At 41.4% G+C, this 16,417-nt stretch overlaps 1 protein-coding gene across 2 annotated transcripts; it reads right to left on the bottom strand.

Moving 5' to 3' along the window:
• Window positions 1–1,209: 1,209 nt before the first annotated feature.
• On the bottom strand, window positions 1,210–15,725 carry LOC140256610 (lamin-B3-like). 2 transcript variants are annotated; one of them, XM_072345220.1, is made up of 12 exons: window positions 14,820–15,725; window positions 10,489–10,645; window positions 9,442–9,567; window positions 8,217–8,387; window positions 7,664–7,789; window positions 7,344–7,564; window positions 6,836–7,058; window positions 5,853–5,960; window positions 5,537–5,653; window positions 5,338–5,445; window positions 5,143–5,212; window positions 1,210–2,781 (listed from the first exon to the last, which is right to left on the bottom strand). In XM_072345220.1, the coding sequence occupies exons 1-11, from the start codon at window positions 15,197–15,199 to the stop codon at window positions 5,171–5,173; spliced, it is 1,779 nt and encodes a 592-aa protein (XP_072201321.1). In that variant the 5' UTR covers window positions 15,200–15,725; the 3' UTR covers window positions 1,210–2,781; window positions 5,143–5,170. The 2 variants fall into 2 exon arrangements, with proteins under 2 accessions (XP_072201321.1, XP_072201322.1); XM_072345221.1 differs by lacking the exon at window positions 5,143–5,212.
• Between the last annotated feature and the right edge of the window lie 692 nt (window positions 15,726–16,417).

Raw genomic sequence — 16,417 nt, 5'->3', positions numbered from 1 at the left:
TTATAATAGTACAGCAGCTGGAATTGCAATAATCTTGCTCTCCTGTCACTGACTGCGTAACGTTCTTAATATCTATTAACATTTTCTTGTAGCAGGAGAATAAGAATCCTTTGAACCAAGTGCAAATTGGTCCTAGCTCCACAGTTTGCATAGACCTCCATTGAGATAAATGGGTGAGTATCACTGGTCATGGGTGCAAACAGATGAAAAGTTAGTAACACTTTTTCTATTGTCTATTTATTATTTAAAGAATGGAGAAGAACGAAGACAAGAGTAAGTAGAGGTAAAAAGACAAATGCTGTAACTTAAACATGCAAAAAAAGGCTGAAAAATGAATGACAGACAGCTCAAATATTGACAAAGTGAATATAGAGTTAATTATTCCTGTTAGTCTTTTCCTGCTTTGCTTGGGAAATGTGGATGTAGTAATGACTGACAAATTCAGCATCCTGAGACAAACATGATCTTTCACCAGTTACTCTTATAGACAAGATAGAGGAATGATGAGAAGGAAAGTGAACCTTTATAGACAAAAGGGCTTGAATCCAGCTTTAGTTTTTCGGGCTCTACTTGGTTCTGTCATCCAAGTAGAAGCTGCGTTCTTTAGAGAGAAAATAATTTGATGTGTACAACAGGTACAGTAACTTTTCCTTGTAAGAAGCATAAATGCTTGTAACCAGCTATCCAAATCATGGCTTTCCAGTTTCTTCCATCTCTGGCCTTAGCTGGTACAGTGGTGACAAGAGAAGTAAAGGACTATTCTTTAAAGCTTTGGCTACAGCAGGCTAGTTAATTAGGACACAGAAAGGAGGAGATTTATTAGGAATTTTCCAACCTCATGGGTGCGTAGCTAGTAATTATTAGAGCAGCAACACAGAAAATAACTTGGCCCAACTTAGTTCTTAATCAAAAATAGCTGTGATATTCTGAATACAAAATGTTATGTACTGAGTGTTGGGGTTTGTGTTTACCACTATTTCAAATCAAGACAAATACAGTGGTTGTTGCTTTTTAACATCTTTACCTTATGTTAGAAGCATCATGTGAAGTACTGAGTACTACTCTTAAATGGAAGTCATTACAATTCAGCTTTATTTGAGGAATTAAGTGATGGATGTAAACAGCACAGTATAGTATAGGGGTGAAAGTTTCTTAAAGCTATTCAGGGAGTTGTACTGTTCCAAGTCATTCAAGCTTACTCAAGAAAAATCATCAATAAACCAACTTTTATTTAGCTTACCTATAAATATCTTAGACTTTAATATTTGCTCATGAAAAATCTCTTTAACAATAAAAAGTTCAACATAAAGATAAATATAGAAAGATATAGCAACATTTATTTCTCTATGGGGCACAAGGTATAACAGGAATTCAAAACTGATAAAATGCATTAAACCAGCATTAGTTTTCATCTTTTTAACGACTTTAACAGCTTAATTTAAGAACATTAAGCTTGTCTAAGAAAATCCTCATATTAATAATAGCATCCAAATATAGAACAGATCTCAAAACTCAGAACTTAATATTTTGGTAAGGTAACAGATGCAGATGAAAAACCCAGCACTGACTGATCTGCAACATCAGCTGCTTATACTTTTAAAGAGAAGAGGACCTGCAAGGCTCAAAGTTCTTACTTTGCCATATAACCATCAGGTAAGCATTTTGGTAAACAGGCTGAAAGAAGGGATTATAAAGGCTGACTAAGGGCTAGGGGTCAGCCTTCAGACAGCTACAAAGCTATTAAATTAAATACTGGCCAACATAGTACTCCACCCCCACTTCCCAGCTAGAAATGCAAAGCAGGACTGCAGTCTGTCCTTATGTCAGACATTCAGTACGCAGGGACTGTAAGAGCTAATATTTTTTAATGCACCTTTGTCATTTTGATTTTTTAACCAGTATTTTTTTTTCCCTAGCCACTTAGAAGGCTGGCTTTTTGGGACTAGAGTGCTAATATTGATAGTTACTTTACCTCCTGTTGGAATATTTCACATTTGCAGGGTTTATCTGTTCACGTTATGGTTCCAGCAAATCAGAACTAAAAGCTATGCTGCATCTAGAAATATCAAATACTGCAGCTGGTAATTTCTATGTACTAGAATAAAGAAACAGTACCTTTAATAAACAAGAGGAATACATCACAGCTTGATTTGACTTGAAACATTTTGTTACTCTAGGAAGTTCTTCAGCAAGTGATCTAGACATGCCCGCATCAGGATACGAGCAGAAACCATTTCAGATAGTCAGTACCCTTCAGGAAGTGTTACTACTTACAAGTTCAGAATTGCTGAATATCCAAGCTGTGACATGACTCAGCACATGTAGTTATCCACTCTGGCTTGAAATAGAAATTGCCTTTGGAGAAACACCATACCAGAATATTAAGAAAGCTGAGACAGCCTATGCTTGGTCTCATTTATCATCCTTCTAGGACACCTAACAGCTTTGTGAACAGTGCACGCTCCTGTTTCAGCAGGTCATGGAAATCAAATCCTTGTAACTGAGTGAAAGAACTTCCTACAGAGCTTGTATCTACTGATCTTTGTATCAGTGAATCCAGCACGGGGTACACAGTATCAGAAGGCAGGAGGTGTTATGTCATGGACAGCATTTCTTACGAAGAGGTCAGATGGGAGATGTAAATTCCAAGTTACTCTCAGATATTGCAGAAGGTACCACCACACACTTAAGTCCAAAATGTCACTTGAGGCTTAGAAGCATTCTCAGGTGATCATCTCCATGTCCATACTACATGATGGAACAGCTGGGATCTTCATTTTGCTGCAGAAATAAAACAAATCTAAGGAGCGTGCATACAAACTTTCTATTTAATGCTAATTAAAGAAAAGTTATCAAGCTATCAGTACTTCAGAGTTCTGGATGCATCAGAACTAAACTGACATGCAAACTCACACTATTCATGTTGGAAGAGGAACAGAAACAGAAAAACATGAAAACCCTGCCTGAAAGCACTACCTTGCATCCTTTACATCATTTTGCTCTCTACAGGAAGAAAACAACTTAGTTAAAAAACAACATCAACAAAACTTACCTCAGTATTACCTACATTGCAGAAACATAGATGCACTAGCGACAGAAGTTTGAAGTCTAATAGTAATTCAGCAGATGGACAGGTTAATATTTGAGTAGGAGTATTAGAATGGATTCTTACCATAAGTGGTACATAACAGTATTGTAAAGTTGTTGATAAAACAGTAAGTGTTTTACCATGCAGGTAAAGAAGTTGCTTTTGCCTTTCATCACTGATGGCAGAACAAACCATATTATCAATCAATTAAAATAAAGAGCCCTTAAAATACGGAGGAGAGGCCCTATTTCAAACATAAAGGAGCTTGTAGCATTGAGTCTCTTTAAAACAATGTTTCCACTGGTACAGCTTCAGCCATTTTGGTGTATGCTGTTCAGGCTTCCAACACACAGCATTACAGAACAGCATTCAATAGCCTATTAAACAAGGTCTTATCCTTCACAGTGTGAGACTGAAAATATACCAACAACATAAAACTTTGAGCACTCTAAGCCAGCTGGTGTAACAATAGATATTCAGTCAGATTTTGAAAGGACAAAGAAACAACTAAGCAGCAGACAACCGCCTGTTCGGAGGTACATTTTCTTTAATAAGACGGTACCCCAGGGTACTTCCAAGCTGTGTTTTTGGGTTGGAACACTAACAGGAGAAGATACACAGGAAATACTGGTGTCAGAGACCTGCTGCAGTAGCTACCTGCCTTCCTTGTAGCTCTGCAGAAGATTTATTTTTTTTTAAAGCAAAGGTGTGGTAACTCAAAAGGCTTTGTCAGCAGGAAGGGAAAATTAACATTTCCCCTTGTACATAAGGCCTTAGTCTGCACTAAGAAGAAGACAAGCTGGTTGTACACTAAAGTGCACTTGAAGAACACAAGATGAACTACTTCAGGTTCACGTGATCAGGCAGAAGCCACAGAGAATCTTTCAGAGGGCATTTCAGCATTGAAGTTGCACCCAGAATGTAACAGGTACACCAAAACATGCTCATTCTACTGATGTGTTAATTCTGTTAGTGTGATCTGTATCTGTACTTTGTTTCTACTTGGGAAATATTGAATGAAGTATTTAAGAGTAATCCAAGCTGACACTGAAGTGCCTTAAATTCATGATCAAGTTTAAAAGAAACTTGCCAGTCAATATACCCTGCCTACCTGAGGCCTTCCAAGGGTAAGCAGCTCGTTTCCTTCACTTCTGCAGCATTTGGGCTCATTCTCATTTGCTGTAGCCAAATACTTTGCCACCCCGCTGTTATTGCGGTACTTTCCACCCCATTATAGCATCACAGCCATTAGCTTTAATTTCAGCATTTTAGAATCATAAGGGTTAGAAGAGACCTCTAAGATCATCTTGTCCAACTGTCCACTCACAGCACCATGCCCACTAAACCATGTCACTCAGTGCAACATCTCCCTTGTCCTTAAAAACCATTGGGGTTGGTAACTGGAGAAGCTGGCAGCTTATGGCTTGGACAGGTACAATCTATACTGGGTAAAGAACTGGCTGGAGGACCAGGCTCACAGAGTGGTGGTAAATGGAGTGAAATCCAACTGGCAGTCAGTCATGAATGGTGTCTCCCAGGGGTCAATACTGGAGCCTGTTATGTTCAGTATCTTTATCAATGACTTGGACAAAGTGATTCAGCTCATGCAGTTGAGCATCAACCCCAGCCTATCCAGATTCCCCTGTAGGGAATTTGATCTCATTTTTGAAAGGAAAAATTAGATTTTTAGTGCAAATTTGATTCAGGTACTTTAGAACAAGTCCAGTACACTGTTCTAAGCATTAGTTAAGTCACTTCATCCACAAAGAATGAAAATATTTGTTTGCAGTCTGTTTTAGGAATAATAGCTTGCAAGTATCTTCATGGTGAGATGGTTGTTCAGATAAATACATAGAGAGCCGGTATTCTTCTGCAATAGTGTTAATTATTTGACCTCTAATTATTTGATGATATTCAGCCAAAAAATAAGCAAAGCATCAATTTTATCTGTGATGCAAAGCCATGCAAGCTACAACAGCCTACATGGGATGAGATACTGAAGCATTATTAGTGAAGCAAGCTGAGATGGCAAGCACAGTTCTCACTAATCTCACCTGCTTCAGGATGCTCAAGGAATCACTATCATGAAACCAAACAGCATTTCTTTTTTCTTCTTCTTTTGGTCTGACATCAAGAAAAATGGTAAGAGTTGGGTTTGGATCATATTTGGGGAAGTATATTCGCACAGCGTAAAGAAACTGGCTATCAGAATTATTCAATTGCTTGTGTTTAAGTTTCAGGCATATTACCTGAGATGGAAGCTCCACTTCACTTCCCATTAGTTCTTCATACTCATCATCTTGGTCGCCACTTTCTTCTCCCCTGGGTACATGCATTAATTTTCTCTCTGCCAGTTCCTACAATGCAATTAAGTCACCATCAAAGCAGCTCAAGAATCAAGCGCACCAAACAATTTTAGTAAAAGAACAGAAGCTGCAACTCACTTACCTCACCTTCATCTGTGATGAGTGTAACACCAATGTTATACCCAGATCCCCAAGACTTCTGAGACTTCCATATCAGGTCACTAGGACCTGGGCTTACACCAGCAGCTGCACCCCAGATCTGCCAAAAATTTGAAGTGAGCCAACATTGATTCTTCTTATTTGTAGTTATATCAGAACTCATCCTAACGCACGCTGCTCCAAGCCCTCTCATGCCAAAGACATCCAGTAACAAACTCAGCTACTCTCATCCCTGGCAGGCTACTACTTCTGTTCAAAAGGATTCAAGAACACTGAATAAGTGGTACAGAACTACCTACCGTAACTACTTGGCCTGCCTGAAGAGTGAACTGTGGGGGGAATTTGTATGTTACATCTGACACGCTCTCAAGATGTCTTCTCAGCACCCATCCATGTAGTGGCTGATCCTGCAGGACGAGAAATTTCTTTGCATTACAAATGAACACTAAAGCACTCACACAAACAAGATTCTTACCAGCCTTAAGAGACATCTGGTCCCTCTTCTGTAAGGTGGAAGACTATATTCAATTATAAAACTACCTTAAACCTCCAGAAGAGTCTCCTAGTACTGTCTTAGAGTTAATCTTAGTCCCAGAAATTCAGGTACATCAGTTCAATAGGGATAATATTCTAACCAGGAAGAGTAGGTTCATGTTCTTTCTGGATAGATGTGCATGACCAGCTTAAGTTAGACTGCATGCATATACTTATACATATTAATGTATGCTGTAATATATAAAGTGGTCTTTGAAGGTTTAAGGCAACTCAGGCTAAAGCACCTAGTCTACCAGCTGCAAGTTTTGGAGCTCTGATAATCCTAACAGTTGTGGATTTTCAGATTAAACAAGTTATCCAATTCATTAGTGAAGCTCTCTACACTGATTAGATACTGTCAGTCCTAGTCAACCTTTTTGTTGTATTTCTAATTGGTAAGCTGGCATCCAGTTTACTAAACCTTATTTAGTTTCTCAAGGTTATGAAGTGCTTCCAATACTACTAGCCTGGTTCTAATGAGAAATAACTGAAAATGATAGGCTTCTGCATCATAGGTGCCAGTGCACCTCCCCCAAAAGCCCCAGAACAAGACACCTGCAGTATGAATATCGGTTGGTCCTCATCTATTGGCAGCAGCCAGGTAAGTTCAAGAAACATTTAGAAAGATCTACTTTTTATTTACATCTACCTCATCTCTTCATCTGTCCTTGTTGTGATCTCTAAGCCACAAATCAGTTCACAAGCAGTCATATTTTGCAGTGAAGGCAGAACAAAATTGAACAAGTACCTCATCAGAGTTGTTTTTAAGCCTGACAAAATTCCCATCTGCATCAATTTCTTCAATAGACACTTTTCCAGAAGATGAAGCATGCTGAACAGTCTTAAACCCAGCACTATGTTCTCTCTTTTTGGCTTTCATTTTCCTTTTTCTCCCATGCAAAAACCGTCGCCCTTCACTTGTTGCTTGAGTTGCAACACTATGTGAAGATGTACTTGGTGATATGTTCAGCCTGGGAAGGAGTGAAATAACATTCACATTTCTCCTCACTACTATCAGGATAGCCAAGCCTAACAGCTTCTAACCTTGAAGCTTTCCACAAAGCCTTGAACATGCGACTTTATTTTTACTGTCAGAAAATGCTATTTATTTACAGAAGATTATACTTAAACTGAATGGTGATACTAACTGCAAGCAGTATTTCTTTCTTGCATTTACCACATTTTTGAATATACATACAGTTAGTACAGAGACCGTGGATGGGGCAAGTGAACATGAAGGTCTTGTAATAGCCTACCTCTGTTCCTCTCCTTCCAGCATCTTCCTGTAGGCATTTATTTCCAGATCTAGAGCTAGTTTCACATCTAAGAGATGCTCATATTCTTCCAACTGTTCTTGAACCTTTTTCTGGGCTTGTGCCATTTCTTTCTCTTTTTCAGCCATACGCTTTCGATATAGATCACGATCTTTATCCAGCATCTCCTGTAGCTCCTTTACTCTGTTCTCCAAAGCAGCATTCTATAATTGAGAGGAAAAAGAAAAACAGTCACTGAGTATTAGAAAGTAAATATTTTGAATTGGGTATTTAATACTAAGAATATACAAAAAAAATAGTACCTGGCTTTGATAGTGATTAACTTCAGATGTCAGATTATCAACTCTAAGCTTTGTTTCCCTTAACTCCTCTCGAGCTGAATTGGCAAACTCACTATTTCTTGTTGCAGAAAGCTGGGCATTCTCCACCTATGGGTAGAGTCACTGTTAGTAAGGAGTTGCTTGTGACCATCTATTTTAAATAAAGTGGGGGGAAAAAAAAATTAAAATCAAGTGATTTCCAACTGTTACATATGGAAACAGCTATATTTTACTTAAGTATGCAGATACCAATAAGATCTAAATAAGAAAGTGTTTTATTTTCAAGGACGATTACGTAAGTTCAATGTTCATTTCAGAAAAAACAAACAAACAATAAACAATATTCAGATAGCAAGAGGTGTTGGATTAGGATGTTCCAGTTACAAAAGCACTGATTTTGTGTGTATGTGTGTGTGTGTGTGTGTGTATATATATGTCAATGGATTCTCTAGAAGAACAATGAAGAATGCTTGGAAATGGCTTGTCAAAGCACAAAGTTATAGGATACTACTATAGGCATCTATCATAGACTCACTTTTGCACTGAATGTTCGCTCCAGCTCTGCTTTGTATCCTTGAATTTGTTCTTCATGCTGTCTTCTGAGCCCCTGCAGAACATCTGAGAGCTTACTCTCAAATTCTCTCCGACGACCAGACTCCATTTCTGCTATTCTGCTCTCATGGATTCTTTTTATCTCCTTGAGCTCCTAGGAGGGAAAGTGTCTGAGAATAAGCAAGCCAAAACAGTTTGATTTGAGACTGTGGACTTACTGTACCAGCTTAGCAAGTAATTCAGTACCACAGCAGATTTGCCACTGAGTACACTGTAATACCTCAATTCACAGCTTACATGCCCTTCCTTTACATCAGGTACTCACACCTCAGTAGCTGTGCTGGATTTTTCTGCTTCTTCACTGCTGACACTGCTTAAACTACTAAGCAAAGTAATCCACATCTAATTTGAAGATTAATTCTTTGATCTATATTAATTTATCTGCTTTTCTTGATATGCATGTGCACTTCAGCTTCTTTAAGAACTGTTACTTATTTTTGCTCTATTCAAACACTAACAGCAACTGGGCTTGAGGAATTGGACTTTTAGCACTGAAATCACAGTCTCCTTCCAGAAGGAATTTGGTTTGCATTCACTTTTTAAGTTCCACATTATATACTGACTCCTAATGCAACACTTAGGAATGGTGTTTGATAAACTTCAAGAAAGAAAGCAACTTGAACTGCTTATTGTAGCAATCAGACAGATCAATACAATGGGAAAGGCATTACAACAGAGGTGTGATGATGGAAGGACCAGCACAATAGAAAGATGCTTAAAGCAAGGGAAGTAAATTGCTCACCAACCAGGTTTTACAGGGTCAAGCCTTATCAGTTCCCATACACATTAAAAAGTGTTAACTTGACTAATTTTTGGCTTCTTGCAAGCACCTGGAATCATTTAGCTTCAACTGTAATGTATGCACTTTCAGTCACACAAAGTAATACACTGATTGTAGTTACCTTCAGAAGTGCAGCCTGAGAAAGTTCTCATATTCCAGATACCTATTGGTACTATGCCAGTTAACATGAAGTTGTACACTGTCTTGAAGTCTTCCTAGTTAGTCAGATTTTATTGTCTGATGGACTGCCATAAGTTGACTCATCTAAGTTACCTTTCTAAGGATAAGGCACAACTTAACATTGCTTTTAAGGACATCCAGGGGTCACGGACACCTAAAAAACCCTTGTTAATAAGCTAAAACATACATCTTCATGAAGACACTTCTGGAATGTCATTTTTTCCTGCAAAGTTTTCAAATGATTTTCCAGGTCCACCCTTCTCAACATTTCACTGTGGAGATGCTTTTTGGCATCTTCCAGTGACAGCTCCAGCTAGAAGAGAAAGACATAAGGGTAGTCAAAATTAAGTTGTTGTTCTTCTTAACTAAGATAGCAAACTTATTACAGGTTATTCAATTTGATTCCTACAGCAAACAAAATGCATTTCTTAAGTGAAGTTGACTATTGTACTGTCCAAGGCCTATTTCTGCAGGATCCAGAATGTTTGCAATGAAATACTACTAGTTGTTATGTAGGCCAGACCTCCTGCAGATGATGTATGCAGCCCTCCATTGTACCAGTTAAGTTTCATTTCAAATACAAAAAAAAATTGCTTCTGATGAAGTTCTACCATCTGCAATTATTCTTCCCATTCATGTTAGAAAGTTTCCCTGATTTCTTCCTTACTTCCCATATAACTTGTATGGATTCTTAACATGAAAAGTACTCCAAGTATAAACATATTCCTCAAACTATTGGACAAAAGGTTTTCTTAATTTGCCTTGTAAAGACCCTAAAATAGCTTAATTAATGATCATATTAAAGCATGAAGATACTGTGTTGGAAAATACCAATAGAGTAGTAACTTGAATAGTGCAAGAGCTCAAAGAGACAGTCAGAAGTTGTATCTGTTCTACAGAGATTTAAGCATAATAGAGCAGGGTCCATCAAATCCTCCCTTCGCTACAAGGCCAGTAGCAGTTCACATTTCATCATCATTTGTCAGTAAGTAAAAATTCATTAGCTACTACAGTCATGGAATAGAATTAAAGGTACTTACAACAGCTGGAAGTTTTAATGGACCAACTACTAGCAGCATTTGCTTTCAGCAAGAGTGGAGAAATCTTTTTGTTCAACTGTGACAGATAATAGCTTTTGCCTGATTTTACTTCTAAATCTCTAACTAGCTTGGAGGAAGACAAGCAAAAGCTTCAGGAGCAAAAGCAAAGTTGGAATTCCAGGAACAAGCCTTACAGTGACTACTTGGTCCTTTAACTCACGGATGCCATTCTCCAAAGTCCGGTTCTCGTTCAAAGCTGTTGCCAGGTCAGCTTCCTTTGCATTCAACTGAGCATCAAGATCTCTCATACGAGCCTGTGCCAGGTTCAAGTCAGCTTCTTTTTTTGAATTCCTGCAAGTGAAAGTTTCACATCCATAAGTTGCAGCTGGTGAGGGAGAATATTTACTTTCAGTGTATTTACCTTTAATGGGGGGTCTGTGGTTGAACTGAATCAGAAGAAAGGTTGAAACTTGTGGTGAGAGCCCAGGGCAGGCTCTAAGAAACAAACCAGACAGAGCCTCAGACAAGTATCATTTGTTTAACCAGAAGGATTTCTGATCTGTTTTCCAGCTGATTGTGTGCAAATCCTATGCAGGACCTAGCTATTCTCCACAGCACTGCCATCCAGAGGGGAGGAAGGGATGGCGCAACCACTGCCTCCACAGGAATAGTCACATTCAAAACTGGTGCTCACAGGACTCCACTCATCTGCCACTACTGAACGAACTCCTGAAACAAGAACTCCCTTCCAGCAGGAAAGACAGCTGAGGTCCCTGCCAGCCATTTAAATGCACCTTTGCTGTGTCACAGAGCCCTTGCAGCCACCCCACCCGGGTGAGCAGCCATGATGGCCATGCTCCACAGGCAGGGCCACTACCTGAAGGCGGGAAGGCAGTGTGCATGCAGCTCGAGGCCTGCCTTCCTGAGGCAGGATGGCAGGCAGTGCTGCTCACACATGGCAAAGCACTTCTCTGCACCTGGAGGCAGAAAACACCTCTAGCTGCTGGGGGCTTCACACACCAAGCTGCCCCTCAGCACTGGAGCTCTGGCTCCAGGCCTCCACCTGGGCAGGGTGCTCAGCCTCACAGCCTCTGGCCTGCTCCAGCCACCAGCTCCTGCCACACAGCAGCAAGTCTCCACACAGACCACGCTCACAGCACAGAGAGCATCCTTGCAAACAGGGCCTCTACCCTCAGGATGGATCACAAACTCTTCCCTTCACACCTTCATAGAGTCATGAGGTGAGAACAGCTCTGCTTTTTTTGCAGAACACTGCTTCAGCCTTCTGCAAGCAACCAATTATCACCAAATCCTTACAGTTGAAGGGGGATCTTTAAAGGTCACCTAGTCCAACTCCCCCCTTTCCTTGCACAGATGTGAAACTGACTTACAGAGCATTCAGATGCCATCTGGATGTCAATAGATTTATTCTTTCAACTTGGCACCACAGCAGACAAGTGATGGGCCCACACTGGGTTTCTGTCTTTGAGATGGGTGTGATAATTTCCCACACTGCTCTGCCTTCTCCTATAGCTGCAGTTACTTGACCTACACTGAGCTGGAGTTCCTTCCTGCTCAGTACACAGATTTGAGATTATAAGGAGTAAAGCATTCAATTTATTTCTGCAAAATCTGTTCTGCCAAGTGGCTAAGTTGTGATAATTTACACAATGAGTTTCCCAGTTGATAACTGAACAGACCAGCTGGAGAGAGTCCAAAGTCATTCCACAGGAAGGATGGGCTCTAGAAAGCAGGGGCTACAAGGTAAGACTGGAACAGGGTAAGAATTGTTTAGTCTAGAGAACAGAAAAGTGACAGGAGACAGAAGTCTTTTATGTGTGTAAAGACCTCTGCACAGGGGAAGGGAATCTCTTTTCCATGTCTGTTGTGGAAAAGGCAGGAAGTTGTAGGCTTAAATTGCAGGAGAAATATTTGGGTTAGATGTTGGAGGGGAAACTAATGGTAGTTCAAAACTAAAGCACAATGCCTGGGGAAAGTCTGGAATCTCCATTACCTGGAATTTAAAAAGGGTCACACAAACATCTGCTAGAAGTGATGCAGGTACAGCTGGTTCTGCCATAGGCCATGGATGTACGGGGCTAGATCAGGTTCTTGCCCAAGGCCTTTTCTAGCTCTGCTATTCAAGGCATTTGTTGACAGTCTCAGTACCTTGTGACCATGATGCATAATCAAATGTTTTACTAGTAAAAGATATTACTCTTTGCTGAGAGAATCTATGAAAAAAATTAAGTATTGTAGTAGCAATAAGGAAAGATCATATTCCAGTTTTCCCCTCGTATTTACAGTTTTCTCTCTCTTCTAGCTGAGAAGTTAACCACTTTCCTTCTGGGACCACTGCTGCTACTACTACTTGTAAGTATTATTTGTAATATTAACATGAAAATTATACTATCAGATAGTGTTATCAAAGTACACCTTCTAATAGTCTATATATATTTATTGCAATAGTGTGCAAGAATAATCCCTCCCCCAGTGAACGCTTAACTGGATGATTTCATCTTTAATTGCAGCAATTTAAAGTTTGTCTGTGACACAGAATGATAAGTGTGAAGCACTGGCTATCACATATCCAATAAATCAAAGTATCATACACTTGACCTAGAGAATTTAATACCTGGGTTCTTTTGGTGAAATATTTGAAACAGACTTCAGCCCGTCAAGACTTGACAAAGTCACTTAACCATTTCTTGCTTGCTATACTACATATGTCAGGTTCAGTACCAAAACACACATTTATACTCACACAGAACAGAACTGTGGTTGTTGTTATCTGCAGTGCTACTGTTCTTGCTTTGACCTTCCTCAGGCTCCAAATTCAACTAACTGATATGCTTATCCACAACTCCTCCTTCCAAAACATCTTTGGCCTACTTCCAACTGCACTGTTTAGGGGAAAAAGTGGAATGCAAGGACATTTGATGGTTGCTGACAGTTTAAGTCTCTTCAGTAGTGATTAAGAAGAGTCAATAGTTAATGCTGTTGGGAAATTATCTAGTGACATTCCATCCCTTAAGAGTTACAGGTTATTTAATGAATATATATATATATAGGCATGATATCCTCAGAGGATTTTATTCCAAATCATCAGAGATATTTGCAATTACACTGCCCAGTTAAATAATAGTCAATGTTAGGACTTCAGTCCAGTCCTTCCAGAAAACAGCATGTACAATGTATCATTTCCCAGAGGTTGTAAAGTTAACCACTTCAAAACCTAGCTACTCTTAAGAAGTAAATTAGTCTGGAGGATTACATACCTGCCAAGCCTAAAGCTTTTACAAACAAAGTCACTGAGTTATACAAACACAAAGAGCAGCAGAAGGATTTCAGAACTTGCATTAGCCTTTTCCTCACTATCCAATCAAGTGGCTAGTTAGATTTATGAAACTAATTTATGAGCTAAAACCCAGCATGAATGAAGCAAACCCAATAACTTCCAAGCAGCTGAAAACCAAAGCTTAGAGTAAAAACATGTTTCATTCCCAAGTAGAACAGCTACTTAAGTCCTACTGAACCACTAGAAGGCAGAACTTACTCCATACTATATATATATTAAGAGAAAACATTGTTGCCTAACAGTGCTATGATAACAGTTTATAGCAAGGCTTAGAGGAAGGAGGGAGGGGACTGTGGACATACAAGTTACTGAAAGTATGTAATTCATTTAGTAGTACCGTAGAGCACTGAAATAACTGAGTACTATACTATGAAGAATTACTGTGATCCAATTCTTGTTCCCTCCTCTTCACTGTCTACCTTCTTCAAGTGCACTTACATTGGACCATCCCTTTGTTCCTCACCTAAGGAAACTACACAACAAGGAGATTACAGACAAGATATACTGCTCATGAAAGCATCAAGTCTGAAGTGACAGGCAGGTCATTCTAGGACAGTTTCTGTGCAGTGCCAGCTTGCAGCAGGAAGGTTTTCCTGCTCACAGGACTGTCTGCTCTGTATATTCCCCCGGGCAACATCTGAGAAAATAACCCCCAAAGAGAGGTGAACTGACTCTATGCTGTGACTTGACTCTGTGCTGAGACTTACTTCCCCTACCCCCATAACTTTCTAGATGCCTTCCAGCACAACAGCTTCTTGGTTGTTTATGAATCACAGGTGCAGTACTAAATGCAGTCAGCTGGGCATTCAGGCAGTACTGTGTCCATAAGGCCTCACAGCTCCCCAGGCTCTGAGGGTGCCCCATGCCCATTACAAGGGAGCTCTAAAGAGGCCCAGCAGCACTAGCGCAGAGGTGCTCACAGCAGTGCCCCTGCAGGGCATACATTAGGATTCCTCCAGGCCCGAATCACTCTAACCCCACCTTACCATCCAAACATTTGGGGTCTCACCATCACTAAGACCCCACTGCTCTGACAGCACAGAGCCCGCCTCCCCAGCACATGGGTTCTGGCAAACAGCATCACCTGCTTCTCCTCCCCCCAAGCAGGGAGTACCTCCTAGGGAGCCCCGCACCGGGTAGGGCCAGGCAGGAGAGCCGGACACCGACCTGCTGTACAGCTGCCGGTGCTCCTCGCCGATCTTGCCCAGCTCCACCTGCAGCGCGGCCCGCTCGATAGCGATGTCGTCCAGCGTACGGCGGGCGTCGGCCAGCTCCGCCTCGTAGCGGAGCCGCAGGCAGCCCAGCTCCCGGCCGCTGCCCTCCTCTAGGTCGGCCAGACGCTGCTGCAGTACCGACTTGTCGGCCTCCAGCGTCCGCACCCGCTCGATGTAGGCGGCCAGGCGGTCATTGAGTTGCCGCAGCTCCTCCTTCTCTTGCAGCCGGCTGAGCCGCGTCGGGCTGAGCGGAGAAACGGTGGGAGTGCCACGGCCGCGGCTCCCACTCGCCGGCGTGGACAATAGCGGCGTGGACGTTAGCGGCGTGGTCATGGCAGCTCGGCCCGAGTCCCGCCGCTCCCAACACCGCCCCGCGCAGGGCACCCAGCACCGCCGCCGAGTATAAATAGCGGGCAGCTGCTGTCGCGGCCTCTGGAGGTGGGCAGCGTCAAGGACTAGGGCTGCGCCCCGGGGCGCCGCGGCTCCCTGTGGATAATCTCTGTGTTTCGTTTTGGGTTTGCTCTATTTTCTATACACGCTTTCTCTTTCGGAGAGGGCCGAGGAGTTGCTGCTCGGGAGCTCAGCGTTGTTAAGCAGTCTGTGTTGTTAAACAGCAGTCGGGTCATACAGTCCCACATTTGGGAGGATGGATGCAGCACAGCTGCAGCAAAGCTCGGACACACCGCGGCTCTGCGCTCTGCTTCTTCTGTCTGGGTCTTGCAGTTTGCTCAGCTGACTGCAACAGTCCCCGATCTTTGTTTGTTTGTTTGCTTATCGGCGTTTTCAGGCTTCAGGCCCGGCTTCAGGCTGTAATATGTCGGTGCTACAGTGTTTCATTTGAAAGCTGATGTAATGGAACAGAAGGAGAGGAGCTGACATCAAGACAAATGTGTGAAGTGGCCAGCAAAGGTTCATGCCAATTGCATTTAAAAAAAAAAAAAAAAAAATCATTGTACAGTAAGAAAGTTGTTTTGGCACCTGTCCTGTGATAGCTGCTACTTTTCTCCAATAGCTGATTAACTGATCCTTTTCATTTTCACTTACACTTTGGAGAGCAGGCGCTGCATGGATCTCAATGAGTATGAGCATAAATATCCGAACTGTAGATTATGGGGTTTGTTGCAGCAGTTAGAAGAAAGTTCCCTTAAGAGCTTAGGCTATTTCCTGCCCAGAGAAACAGCCATTGCCCAAATCTACACCAATTTATGCAGTCAGGAAGTTCTTTGGGCACCCTTCATTTCTTTTTATTTTGCCAAACATTTGTCCTAGGCCTACATTCTGGGGTACGTTTAGTTGGTTTGGTTGGCTTCCTTCTAAACAACACTTCTCAGCTCTTGTTATACCAGTGGTACCAAAAAGTCATTAGATGCTGCACTTTCACACTGGACGCATCTCATACTCTGTTGCTGCTTACCTCCAGTGTCCTAGTGAGGACACTACAATGCTCACTGCAATGTGAGTGTGTGCTGTTCTCCTAAAGCCATGCTGTTTGTTGTTAGGAAGCAAGCTGCAGTTTCAGGCTGACATGCTTGATTCACAAACTCAGGCTGT

Source organism: Excalfactoria chinensis, chromosome 10, assembly GCF_039878825.1.
Source record: "Excalfactoria chinensis isolate bCotChi1 chromosome 10, bCotChi1.hap2, whole genome shotgun sequence".
Classification (NCBI taxonomy): domain Eukaryota; kingdom Metazoa; phylum Chordata; class Aves; order Galliformes; family Phasianidae; genus Excalfactoria; species Excalfactoria chinensis.
This window is presented reverse-complemented; position numbering and strand designations above follow the sequence as displayed.

Excerpts from the sequence above, each read along its gene's own strand:
- LOC140256610 (XM_072345220.1), bottom strand. The coding sequence starts at position 15,199 with ATGACCACGCCGCTAACGTCCACGCCGCTATTGTCCACGCCGGCGAGT. Across the intron at positions 8,388-9,441 it reads AGAAGTGTCTTCATGAAGAT|GAGCTCAAGGAGATAAAAAG; the intron begins GTATGTTTTAGC and ends TTTCCCTCCTAG. Across the intron at positions 7,565-7,663 it reads TTAATCACTATCAAAGCCAG|AATGCTGCTTTGGAGAACAG; the intron begins GTACTATTTTTT and ends TCTCAATTATAG.